The sequence below is a fragment of the Abrus precatorius genome, unplaced genomic scaffold (assembly GCF_003935025.1).
Source record: "Abrus precatorius isolate BTA unplaced genomic scaffold, Abrus_2018 Scaffold7, whole genome shotgun sequence".
Taxonomy (NCBI): domain Eukaryota; kingdom Viridiplantae; phylum Streptophyta; class Magnoliopsida; order Fabales; family Fabaceae; genus Abrus; species Abrus precatorius.
Window position 1 is genome coordinate 3148694 of NW_020874417.1, and position 13952 is coordinate 3162645.

Below are 13952 nucleotides of genomic sequence, written 5' to 3' on the forward strand. Positions count from 1 at the left end.
TGCCTTGTAAATCAATCCTTATTATTATGATCACTTGCAAAATGGTCCCTGTTCCAGTCATCATAATGATTCTTAGTACAGTAAATAAATTCTAAAGAAAAAATAGGGGCTAAATTAAAAGAATAGAAGGACTTTTTTTCAATATAGGTCAAAGCATTTGATACGGGACAACAATTGCAAAATGACAATGTGCATTCCAAAGCTGCACATTTAGATTAAATGCTTTGTAGACCTCATGCCTCAGCCCAAACATTCTAAAACAGAGGGAAAAAATGAGGCGCAGGAGCCTCTGTTTGCTCTGGCTCCGGAACCACTCTTCTTCGAAAAGAGGGCGGAGGATACACATTCATAAAAAAATTGTATCCTATTCCCATCATATATTTCAAGCCTCAAGTATTTTTTTTAATATATAAAATGTCATTATTCATTTTTCAAATTTTTTTAATAATACTAAGTTACTTTAGCCTTGCAAGTATGCGTGGAACATCATGGAAGTAAAATTTTACTTGGAAGTATTACCCAACTGATAAATTTCATTTGTATATTAATATAGGGAAATGATTAAGGAACTAAAAGTAAATAATATTTAAAATTATGGCCCGATTGACAAATTTCATTGAGACTAAACAACTTCTTGATACCCCTATATTACTATAGGTAAATGGTTAAGGGATTGAAAGTATAATATTTTCTCAAAATTGTTATAATCGCAATGTTCGTGATTTCTAATGCAGTATAACGTAGTTTTTAACAAAAAAAAAAATAAATAAATTAAAAAATCATTTTCTATTCCTTAACGGGACAATAGTTAACAAGATCCATTACTATATTACCCAAACTCGTGATTAACCATCTTTGACAAGTAGAAGAATAACATGGTCAAAACTCAAAATGATGTTCCTATATCCATTGCAACGGTTCTCTGATCACAAGTTTTGCAAGGGGATACTTGGGAAGATAACATTCATATTATTATAAAGGCACTACCTTATGAATTATAGACACTCATGATTGATTTTACATCATCAACCACCATAAGAGGGGAAAACAAAAGGCAATATAACACCTCCATCCCAAGTGACACTTTCAAAGGCTTGACTAGATCACCTCACGCATGCATTGCAAGAACACAACGGAGACATTCTCCTTCATGCATGAGGTCAAATGCCTTATTGATCTCCGCAAGAGTCAAATTGTGGGTAATGTACTCATCAACCTTGATTTCCTGTAAAATGAGTCAAGCAGACAACATAGTATTCTTAATTAACGAAAACATAACCACTTTCCAACAACATTGAGGTTTAAGATATAAAACTCTAGTACAAATCCTTTACCTTCTTCATGTACTGGTCTACAAGCCAAGGCACTTGTGACCTGCTCTTGAAGCCACCAAAAGCTGTTCCTTTCCAGACACGCCCTGTCACCAATTGAAACGGTCGAGTTGATATCTCCTGCCCTGATGCCGCAACACCGACAATCACTGATGTCCCCCAGCCCTGAAAATTTTCAACAAGTATATTATTTCATGTTTGCAATGATCATGGTATAATATATGAGATATTGAGCCAACAATGAGGTAGCAGCAGCACTCACCTTATGGCAGCATTCTAGAGCAGCCCTCATCACTGAGATATTTCCAATGCACTCAAAACTATAATCAACTCCACCATCTGTGAGATCAACTATGACCTGCTGAATTGGTTTGTCATGTTCTTTTGGGTTGATAAACTCAGTCACTCCGAAGTTTTTTGCTGCAAAGTAAAGTTAGACAAGTAAATAAAAGAAAGGTACTAATAACACGAAGGCTTTAGCATTGTACGTCCATTCCTAAATAGAAACCTGCGAAAACCAAAGCTGAGAGCAAACAGCATATATAAAATAGCACATAAGTAGACTGGATATTCCTAGGGGCTGTAGCAGTTAAAAATGGAATCGTTTTCTTCCTTTAGCAGATGGAAAATAAAAAAATTGATTACTGTATGGTCAGACAGTAGCTGATTTTCAATACTCAGAATTTGGAAAAGTACTGTTCAAAACGTAATAGAGATAATTGACACCAGACCAATCCACAGCATTGAAGGGATACTATCAAAATTATGTCAATAAATCTATCGCATGATGTACCTCTTTCAAACTTATTGCTATCAATATCTATGCCAATAATCCGTGAGGCACCAGCAGCTTTTGCACCCTCTGCAACCTGTCAAGTTTAGATTCTAGTCATAATAGAAGCCCCAAGACCAAGCAGAAATGAAAAAAATCTACTAATGCCTTTTCAAAAACTCACAGCAAGCCCCACAGTTCCAAGGCCAAAAACAGCAATAATTGACCCTGCTTGCACCTTTGCAGTGTTCCAGACAGCTCCAAGGCCTAAAACATTAGTTAAAATAATGTTGAATTAGGCAGAAAATATTAACAAAAATAACCGTCATATATCACGCAAACTGCAATAAAAATCCACCAGTCTTGTCCAGCAGATTGCTTAGATGGAGAGAGAGAGAAATAAAAGTAAGAAATAAAAAATGGAAACCGCATATCATCTTCAAATTTTCATTCATAAACAAGTTAAAAAATAGGGTGATTTAGAAACTCAAACAAAATGGATACATGGTTCAGATTAGTTTTCACTTATAGTAACATGTATCAACTCAAACTTTTATACTCACCCAATAATATCTGCCCCCAACATTTTCATTCAACAATACAAAGCATACCCTCCATCACATAAACCATTTAAATTCATCCAAATTTCAGCATTAGAATGAAGTGGAGAAGGAGTAACTGTTTCGTAGCACAATTTTGTCAAAAATTACATTAGGGGTTATTCCAGCCTGCAACTTGAATCAAATCTTTCACCCTGATAAGGAACAAAAAGTCTAATCATCTGTATTTGTATGGCAAGAAGTTTCTCATGACCACACTCATCACGCTAACTTCTACACAGGCAAATGGAACATCATTTGCCAAGTGCATTTCACTAATTTCATACATTCCATGAACAGTGACAAATGATGCAAAGAAAGGATAATCTACTCTCTATATAACGTGCAATTTCTCAATACAATTTACATAACTCACCAGTTGGAACCCCGCATCCAAGAAGACAAATTTTCTCCAAAGGAGCTTTGGGATCAACCTTAGCTACACTGACATCATGAACAACAGTGTATTGACTAAATGTTGAGGTTCCCATGAAATGATATATGGGTTTTCCATCAATAGAGAAACGACTCCTGCTATCACTCAACATGATTCCAACCCCAGTGGCAGCACGAATTTTGCCACAAAGATTGGTTTTGCCTGATTTGCAAAACTTGCACTCTCCACATTCAGCCTGATAACAAGGAATGACATGATCCCCAGCCTGAACTTCAGTAACACCTTCTCCAACACTCTCCACAATCCTGTATCAAAACACAAACCCCTTTCAACAAACGTATATCAAAACATTTTTTATTGTTTTTTTTTCCTCTCTCTCTCTCCAAATATTATATATATATACCCTGCAGCCTCATGACCAAGTATGCAAGGGAAAAGACCTTCTGGATCCTGCAAAACCAATTTTAGATAAATTCACGTGATAAAATACCTCCATGCATCAATCAAACATATAGATTCCTTGCAGTGCAAAAACACCTACGTGAATACCCAAAAAAAGATAATTTTTTCGGTAAATTGCGGAGTATAGATTATACCCAGAAACAGAAAACACCAACGAAAGCAAAAGAAAAGAAAGTTAAGCTGGAATAAAGAGATGGGTATGCGTGTAAGTGTGCATGTATGTGTACCTTGCCGCTCCAGGTGTAAGCGTCGGTGTGACAGAGAGCAGTGTAGAGGATTTTGACACGAACCTCGCCGGCTTGCGGCGGAGCCACCTGAACGTCCTCGATGGTCAAAGGCTTGTTGGGTTCCCATGCCACGGCAGCTTCACGAAGAAAGCGGTTTCAGTGATTGAATGTGAATGTGAATGTGAATGTGGCGATGGAAACAAAATGGAAGATGAAAAGTGAAAATGAAAGAAGAGAGAAACCTTTGCAAGTGATTACTTGTCCTTGAGTAGCCATGGAGATGGAATGAGATAGCAGAGAGACACAACACCAAAAGCAATTTTGATATCGTCGTCTTTCAATACGAGGTATCGGAATTAGACGGTGACAGTGGGCCCACTCTGCATGAATTCGGGAAACAAATCCCTCATTTTTATTTTATTCCTTTTTCTTTTTTCCATAAATTAAGGGACATTAAATGATTTTAATTATTTTTAGGAAATTAGGGCTTAAATAATTTCAATGTTTATATTTTTTTAATAATGAATTAATTTCAATGTTTATATTGAGTGTAGGAAAGCAGCAGAGTAAAATCTGGGAGGGAGATTATTTGATTTAAGACCTCATCTCCAGTTACAATATCAATAAATGTAGGTATCTTAAATATTAAAATTTGTTTATTGTTATAACTTTTTAATCACTTTAAAATTTAAAACATCAAATATTTATCGAATGAATCAAAAATAAAAAATATTATCAAATTATGTTATCTAAAATATTCAAAATAATATTAGATATTTTTTATAAATTAAATTAAAAAATTATATAAAACTCTTATTAAATCAAACTAAAAAAATTATTAAAATCATAATTCTACTCTTATATTTTTTATAAATTAAATTAAAATCATATGAGTGATACACTGACCAAATTTATATTTTAATATTTATAATTACTAGTTTTTAATATAATAAAAACTTATGTATGCTAATTTTTTATTAAAAAAATATCATAAAGTTTAATACATAAATAATATTAAATATTCCGTTTTTTAATAAAAATTTGCTATTTTTTATTTTTTAAAATATACTTTTAAATACATTACAGAAACTTTATAATTAAATATAACTAAAATTACCAATATATCATTTTTAATTCATTTTTTTTATTTTAATATTTAAAACTCTGTTTAAGTATTTAAAATAATAATTTATATTAAAAAATATTTTTACATTTAAATTATAAAATTTAATAAATATTTTTAATAAAATTTTATAATTATTAGTTGTTTTAACTTAGCTGTAATTCTGTAAATATCGAAATTAACATTTTTTTTAATAATTCAAGGCTATCTGGACCGATTATCCCAACCAGAACCCTTGATGCGCACCGTTTTGATTAGATTCCTCTCGACGCTTGCCCTATCGACGGCACCACCGTATTTGACGACTGTTTCCGCCGCATCGAGTGAGAATTAAGGTTGGACATGGCAACAAGCGCGGCTTCACGTAGAAAAGTCTTTATATCCTTTTATCGAAGCATTTCCTCGTCAACAGGGGGTGGAGCTTTCCCCCCTCCTCCTGTTGTTTCTTCCCGAAGAGTAGTTGTAACTGGTAACTCTCATTCACTTCCTCGTTAAATTACTTTTGTTGCATTGATAAATGTTACTTTGTAGTGCTGAAATTTCCTGCTCCTTTAGGTTTAGGTATGGTGACGCCTCTTGGTTGTGGAGTGGATAGAACGTGGAAGCGACTCATAGACGGCGAGTGTGGAGTAAGAGCATTGTGCTTCGAAGACCTCAAGATGAATGGCTTTGATAAGGAAACTCAATTGAGTACGTTTGATCAATTGACATCCAAAGTTGCTGCAATTGTTCCTACTGGAACCAACACTGGCGAATTCAACGATGAAATATGGCTTAATTCTAAGGTGAATTTTCTTAATTGCTACACTGGCAGATAGCATTCGCATCTTCTTATAATGTTTCTCATCACTTGATGTAGCACGCTTTATGTTTGATTTCTTAATTGAAGTTAAAGGTCTATGTAGTTAGTTAGATATGAAATTTTTCTGTTTACAATTTAGATGTTTTTGTGATGATGGAATAAATGTTAAACAAGCAAGTAAAATAGAGTTATAAGTTGTCAAGAGCTCGTGAAGGGTAGGATGTGTAACTGTTGTATGATTTCGAAGGCAAATATGAAGTGTTGTACTATTCCTGCAGACAGGAAGCATCTGTCTGTGCTGGAATTTTAATATAAATTTGCGTATTCGAGGCTTTACTGTGTACATGTAGATTTATGCACATATGCAGTGTATCTTATGTGTTTAATTATATTTACAGATCAGTGTCAGATTGTATTTTCTCACAAGTCCCACGCAGTATCTTGCCAATAATCGTACTTGATATCTACAATGTCTTAACCAGATGTGCTAGAATATAAAGCACATGATTATATTCTTCCTAGAATTTGAAAATTTTATTATTATTTTCTTAAGTTTCTACCCAGAAGAAAATTCATGTTTTCTGGTGGACCTCTTGGTTGTTGGTAACAGTCTCATTAAATTGGGAGGAGTAAACTAGCTAACATCAAAGTGACTCACTAACCTGCTCTGCCAAAAGGAAAAATATAAATTTGGCTAATTGTTGTCTAGTTTCTTCTGGTTTCTGTGTTATCTGCCACTGCTTTGCTTTTACTTATAGATTCTGGATTTTTTGAACTTCTGTTATTCTTATTGATGTCATTGTAGTATTATGACATTTCCTTTAGGACCATCGATCAATTGCAAGGTTTATTGCTTATGCACTATGTGCTGCTGATGAAGCTCTTAAAGATTCTAATTGGTTTCCCACTGAGCAGGAAGATAAGGAAAGAACGGTATGTATTTTTCTAATATGGGTAATAACAAATCATTTTGACAATTCCTTGTCACTTGTATTTAAACCTCCAAAATCTATCAGGGGGTGTCTATAGGTGGGGGAACTGGAAGTGTTAGTGACATTTTAGATTCTGCACAACTAATATGTGAGAAGGTCAGTTTGTTGAAACTCACTAGTATTGAAGAACTTTGATCATCTTTCCTTGTTCAAGTTTTTCTCCAAGTGCTTCTAGTTTTGACAGCAAAATTATTTGCTTATTTAAATGAACTATATTGTATTTGATATTTACTTTTTCTCCCCTGAATGCAGCGTCTTCGTCGGCTTAGTCCATTTTTTATTCCACGAATATTGATCAACATGGCATCAGGACATGTGAGCATGAAATATGGGTTCCAGGTGAAGAGACAACTTTCATCTGACTGATACTATATACTACAAAAATATGAATGAGCTCCTAGCCTCTTCCAGCTGCTGACAGCCAACTGAATTTTCATTTACTGACTTCTGTGTGTGTGTGTGTGTGTGTGTGTATGAAAATGAATTTCAAGATGAAGATTATTTGTTTATTGAAGGATGAATTGTTGGAATTGAGCTCCAATGGAACAGATGTGGTCAATATCTTCATGCTTCTGTGTTTCTTCATCTTATAATAATGTCTGACATTATAACCCAATGAGACATAACAGCCTTCTGAAACAAAGAACTTTCTCATGTGTTAATTCAGATATGAGTAAATTATATGTCACTCAAGTTTAAGAGATTGAGTACTCAAATAAACATGATATATTTCCTAGTGGTTCAATTATAAGTTTATAACATATGTCAACAAAATTATTAGAAAAATAAGGTAGTAAAGCTATTGTTGTTGCAGAGATATTAGCATATTGTTCTATGCTATGACCTTTGTCGTCATTAAATAATCCTGAGCATGAGAAGAACTTTTTTCCCGTACCTGAATACAGGGACCGAACCATGCTGCTGTCACTGCATGTGCTACTGGCTCACATTCTATTGGTGATGCAGTGAGAATGATTCAATTTGGGGATGCAGATGTTATGGTGGCAGGAGGCACAGAGTCCAGCATTGATGCATTATCAATTGCAGGGTTTTGCAGGTAAATTATGACCAATGCGTTGTGTCCTCTGTTATTGTCAGTGTGTTAAAAATTATTTGTCCTTTTTCATTCTAATATTTTAAATCTGATATTGGAGACTTGCAGGTCCCGAGCTTTGACTACAAAGTATAATTCAAGCCCTCAGGAAGCATCACGACCCTTTGATAGTGGTCGAGATGGGTTTGTGTAAGTATAACAACAGTGTGGATTTATTTCTGATTATAATCATTTGTTTGTTTTCTGACTTCAAATCATTGGTTTGCATGGTTTGTTTGTCTTGCTGCTTATATCGAAGTTATGTTTTTACTCAGGATAGGTGAAGGTTCTGGAGTCTTGGTCTTGGAGGTTGGTTAAGAAATTTTTTGTGTATCATCTATCCCTCCAATTCCTGTTGATGCACTTTAGTTATAATATTTCATCTTTCTTATTTTCATTTGTTTCTCTCATATTTTAGGAATTTGAGCATGCGAAAAATCGAGGAGCCAACGTCTATGCAGAGGTTCGTGGCTATGGGATGTCAGGTAATTTGTTGTAGGATATGTAGAATTTTCTCATAGCCTTAGGTTAATATGTGGTTGACTTCTTTTATGTGGATTTTGATTAGGTGATGCATATCATATCACTCAACCTCCTAGTGATGGGAGAGGTGCCATTTTAGCCATGACTTGTGCTTTAAGACAGGTGTCCTTTATCATCCTATAATGACTTGTATTTTTCATGCATTTTCTTAGTGGTTTTCTGTTGGCTGAGCTGCCAACTTTCATATATATATATATATATTTGTCATGATTGTGTGACCTGCTATTCTTTAGCTTTTTGGCTATTTTCTTCTCTCTCCAGTGAGTTTTACATGATATTATCTTACAAATATATTATAAATATAGAGACGTACTCTGTCACTGTGGGATTAATCAAGTTCAGGGAATGGAAGGTTCTGCTACGTCACAGTGATAAGTATCCACACAAGACGGTGAAACTATTGTTAGAGTCAATATTGGTTAGATGTTAGCTTAGTATGTATGAATTAAGAAAGTGAAATGAAATTATCCAGTTGAAGAGTAGAGACTTAGGTGCCTCTGGCTTTTATTATTTGAGTGTTCTAGATGCCTATTAGCATAAATTAAGTCTTAATGATTAAGAGTTAAACTCTTTTGCCATATTGTATTGTTTTTTGCTCTGTGCATCAGGCTTGGCTATAGTCTAGCTTATCTTCATTTTAAGTGATTGTTTTATCGTTGCAGTCTGGTCTTCATCCTTCTGAAGTGGATTACATAAATGCACATGCTACATCTACACCCTTGGGCAAGTGAAGTGGATCTTTACTGATTCCGGCAATTTATGCTTGAATATTATTATTTTCGAATACTTCATCTCTGAATGTGATTTTATTGTAAACTATCTCACCAGGATCCTTTATTCAGGTGATGCAATAGAAGCTAATGCTATCAAAACCATATTCCATGACCATGCAAGCTCGTCTACTTTAGCCTTCTCCTCCACAAAGGTAAAAATGATTCCAAGCTGTTTGACCTATGAGTTATATTCTTGTCTGGTTGACAGTATAATGTAGTTTTGGCTGCTTCTTAGATGTTAGCTCTCATCTGTCGATAATGCCATTTTGTTTTGTTTTATTTGGATGGGTGAACTATGATAAATTGATAATTCATTTTTATCTTCCAAAGCAATGTTGGATCAAGTCAATGTGATTTTCACTTTTTTTTTTTTTTTTATTTCTCTTTTTATTTCAGGGGGCTATCGGTCATCTCCTAGGTGCTGCTGGAGCTGTTGAAGCAATTTTTGCAGTTTTGGCAATACGACATGTAAGCAATTTTTTCTATATTTTGCTCGCATGCATCATAGAAATTGTGGGGAAGCATTTTTGCACATACTATTGCTTTTGTGCTTAATCTAGAGCCATACCCTGTATGCTTAATCTAATAGAATCTGTGGTGTTCTTAAACAGGGAATTGCTCCATCAACTCTTAATTTAACTAAGCCAGATCCTGTGTTCAGTGATGGTTTCTTGCCATTGTCTGCTTCAGAGGAAATGCCAATTAGAGTAGCTATGTCAAACTCTTTTGGTTTCGGAGGCACAAATGCGTCCCTACTTTTTGCTCACACTGGATCGGATTGATTAGATAGTTACATCTCATTCTGTTGGCATAATTTGACAAAAGCTGATTGCGTCATGGCAACAAGAGTTTGAATGGCCTGAAGGGAGCACAAATATACCCGAATTTTATGTTTTGCCATGTACATTTTAATCCTTTTGCTCCTTATTTTTTTATGTGATTAGCTCTTAACTATTTGGAAAATAGCGTTATTGACGATTCATAAAACGGTGGATTCTATTGCGAGCTTTTGTTAGGACTTTTTTTTATCTGAAAAGTAAATTTTAAAAGCATTGGTTAAAGGAAAAAAAATATTAAATGCTTTTACTTACTTCAGAGAAGTGGCGTAAAGCTTCGTTGTATTGATGTGTCTGGTCGGTTTTAATTGGAGGTCTTATGATTGAGGTCTACGGTGTGCAAAATTCTTTCGGGTCAGCCATAGCCACATGTCTAATGAAAATAGATAACACAAATAAAAGGTAAAATAATTTTTATTTTCCCCTCAAACCTTCCAAAAGAAATAATTGAATAGTGTGAAGCCTCCAAAAAGAGAAAGAGGAAAATCATCCTTTTCTGGCCAAAGTTTGAGTTTCTTATTTTTACTTTTCTTCCCGTTTGATCAATGCAAATGAACGTCGGTTGGACGCTGGGATCTTTTAGCGCAATTTCACGATTGTGTGAATGCTGGAAATAATTTTTTATACATGGGATTTGAAATATATATATATATATATATATATATATATAATATAAATGGTTATTAACAATTTTAAATGTAAGTATTGATAGAACAGCGATAAATTATTAAAATTTAAAATTGTTACCAATATTTTTTTAAAAAATAATAAAAAAAATTCAAGCAAATTAAAGATTGTTGGTGACAATTTTTGAAATAATAAAATTTGTCAAAAATTGCTACTGCGTTCTTGTAGAGTTTAGTTTATCTTATTTTAAAATTTTCTCTTTTTTAAAATGAAAAACAGGTAGAATTTGTACGTTTTGTTTGAAAAAATTACATTTTTAAGATTTTTTTTAGTTTATAATTTTTTTAAATCTCAAGATTTAAGAGTATAATACTAAAAATTAATTTTAAACACTTTTAAACTTAAAATATTTTGTTCCAACAAATACTTTGGATAGCTATTAATTCTGTATATTTTAAACAAATGAAACCTCCCTAGTCCCTAGGTTCGTTCCCATTAGGCCATTGTATATTTCAACGAAACAAAGGTGCATTAAATGATTTCATTGAAAAACAATTGTGATGCATACCGGCGCATGATGTGATAGGTAGTTTTTTAAAATAAAGGGCACCCAACATCCTCATAATTCAATGTCTCTTATCCTATTCTAACACTGCACAATATTCCTTCATCTTTTTCCCTTCAAAATCACATAGCCAAAACACAACACAAGAACCATAGTTTTTTTCTTTCTCACACTGTTTTGCTGTGGTCAACAATTTCATTCATTATATATATATATATACACACACAATTATAATATTCTCCTTCTCCAAGCCGTCCATACTTGCTTCCATGGCCCAAGATTCCAATTCAAACCTTAGAATAATCATTGAAAGCAATCCTCCTGAGTCACGCCTAGCTGAATTGAACATCAAGTGTTGGCCCAAGTATGTTTTTTCTTTTTTTTAAAAATTATTATTAGCTTCTTTTTCTTTAGTTATGTTTATTTATTTAGATTAATAACATGCATATAAAATTTTTGTCTTTCTGGTCTTGGTTTGTCTTTCTTATGATGGGTTTGTATTGTGACAAACAAATGAAAGATGGGGTTGCTCTCCAGGGAAGTACCAGTTAAAGTTTGATGCAGAAGAGACATGCTATTTGTTGAAAGGGAAAGTGAAGGCATATACAAAAGGGTCATCAGATTTTGTAGAGTTTGGTGCTGGAGATCTTGTGACCATCCCAAAAGGACTCAATTGCACTTGGGATGTGTCTATTGCCGTTGATAAGTACTACAAATTTGAGTCAGCATCTTCTTCTATTGCTTGAACCATCATCATTATTATCTTCTTGGTGATTTGGATCACTCATCATTGTATTTTGTGATTAAATTAGTTTTAGCACTTTCATGCATCAAATTCTTGTAATATTCTTTGAAATTCTTTCATTTGGTCTATTTTTGTGGAGGATTGAGGGGGTTGGTTTTTCTCGTTGTGTGGTTCTGCTGGGAATTGGTGGTTTTTGTCAAAAGAAGAACCAACCAGTCAAATGTATGTACCGTTCAAACCAAACCTCTTTAAAGTATTAGATATTCAGTACAGTTTTTAATGCTTCCTCTCATCAACTCACTAGATTTTGCCAATTGTTACGATACGGGATGAGATATGAAAAAAAAAGTATTAAATACCTGTTTCTGTAATCTTTAATAATTTTTAATTAATGTCTTTAAAATATATTTTTTAAATTTATCTTTCTATTGTATTTTATAGATATTAGTTAATAAATATTTTTTTATTAAAAAACATGATAAAAAAGATTAAAGATTTTTATCTAAATTTTTAATCAATACGTTAAAAATACTTGTTATGAGCAGAACTTATTCAGAGACAAACCATTTTTTTTACCTTTATTTTGTCAGTTTTTATTTCGAGGCACTCTTTCATGAGCAGATTGCATGATGAAACTTGAATATTATCATTTTCTTTTTGCTGATTGACACTTAATTTTTTTAAGCAGAATGATCGTAGTAAACAGTTCATCACAATAAAATAATAATAATAATATATTTGATTAAGGAATTTTAGAACAAATAAATGCAAAAGTAAAATAAATACAAAATAAAATATTACTGCAGATACAAAGTAAACAAAATTACTGATATATAGCCATGACAATGTTACCTGACCTATGAATATTTGATCAGTCCGTTTCATCTGCACCTTCTATTTTAAAAACATTATTTTTATTTAGTTATTGATAGATCAATTATATTAATTTGGTTATCAATCTTGAAAATATTTTTTTAGTTTACATGAAATGATATTAATTTTTTATATTGATAGATTAATTTCAAAATTGCAAGTGAAAATTATATAATTTTTATTTAGAATGCAAACAAATATTAGACAAGGAAATGCAGGTTCACATTTTTTTATATGACAATTATCTATCTACAATATTTTAAGTACTTTTAGTGCATTTCTTTAAAAAAATTAAAATCTTATCTTACTAGGTTGCACAATAAATCGGCAGTGATCACTAAAGTGAATTTTAATAAAACAACAAACCTAAAATAATATACTTAAGTTTTATCTTTTTTAATAAGTTTAGAGAAAATTACCTCTAATTACCCCATATACCGAACCAACTACTATTTGCATTACACTATTTCCTTACATAGTATAAAGTAATTTCATTTATACCATTTTATAATAGTCACATTGGACCAAAGTATACGCAAAATGTCTTCCGGATGGGAATGAGTGAATCAATCTCTCCTTAACCATGGCCAATCAATCAGCCATCACCCTTTCTCTTTTCTACTTTTCTTTTTCGTTCTCAAAGGACTTGAATCTAGACTCAAGCATAAAGTTTTCGTAGTAAAAGTCTAAAGTTGCTAATAATAACCCTTTACTTACTTTCTTATGCTTTCTTCGTTTCAAGTGAGACATATAACATGCAAAAAGTACACGACTTCAACAGATTTGGTAAGAGGAGTAAAGAACCTTAGTATGACCTTTCAGAGTGGCTATACTTGTAATAAGTGATGCTACACTGATAACTAATTCTCACAACATTTTTATATTTAATTTTTCCTCTCTTATTTTCTCTACCACATCACCTAATATATGCACAACATCTTTATCATTTCAGTTTTCATAGCTATTTTATGTTTGAATATTTAATGGTAACTAGAATGAATTTGAATGAAATGAAATTACTATTAAATTGTTTCTGTATTTTTATGATGAAATAAAATAAATAATAAAAAAGTTGACTCTATCTAATACCCAGAAAGGAAAAAGAAAAAGAGATATTGTGGTTGAATAAAAAATAATGCATTCTAGTAAGGTTTCAGTTCATTCTATCACATTTTAAACAATCCAAACAATA

At 32.8% G+C, this 13952-nt stretch overlaps 3 protein-coding genes across 3 annotated transcripts; 2 read left to right on the plus strand and 1 right to left on the minus strand.

Annotated features, from left to right (window-relative positions):
- Positions 1-1108: 1108 nt before the first annotated feature.
- On the minus strand, positions 1109-4064 carry LOC113872235 (alcohol dehydrogenase class-3-like). Its single transcript, XM_027509630.1, has 9 exons — positions 4031-4064; positions 3789-3925; positions 3503-3549; positions 3079-3404; positions 2288-2370; positions 2125-2200; positions 1594-1751; positions 1335-1496; positions 1109-1225 (listed from the first exon to the last, which is right to left on the minus strand). The coding sequence occupies exons 1-9, from the start codon at positions 4062-4064 to the stop codon at positions 1109-1111; spliced, it is 1140 nt and encodes a 379-aa protein (XP_027365431.1).
- Positions 4065-5130: 1066 nt separating this feature from the next.
- Positions 5131-10172, plus strand: LOC113872861 (3-oxoacyl-[acyl-carrier-protein] synthase, mitochondrial). Its single transcript, XM_027510715.1, has 14 exons — positions 5131-5380; positions 5467-5696; positions 6539-6646; positions 6730-6801; positions 6958-7044; positions 7611-7762; positions 7868-7948; positions 8074-8107; positions 8217-8283; positions 8367-8443; positions 9004-9064; positions 9184-9266; positions 9511-9582; positions 9726-10172. Exons 1-14 carry the CDS (start codon positions 5254-5256, stop codon positions 9894-9896), a joined length of 1422 nt encoding a protein of 473 aa, XP_027366516.1. The 5' UTR covers positions 5131-5253; the 3' UTR covers positions 9897-10172.
- A 1036-nt stretch (positions 10173-11208) lies between these two features.
- LOC113873494 lies at positions 11209-12153 on the plus strand. Its single transcript, XM_027511635.1, has 2 exons — positions 11209-11506; positions 11663-12153. The coding sequence occupies exons 1-2, from the start codon at positions 11412-11414 to the stop codon at positions 11886-11888; spliced, it is 321 nt and encodes a 106-aa protein (XP_027367436.1). The 5' UTR covers positions 11209-11411; the 3' UTR covers positions 11889-12153.
- Positions 12154-13952: the final 1799 nt, after the last annotated feature.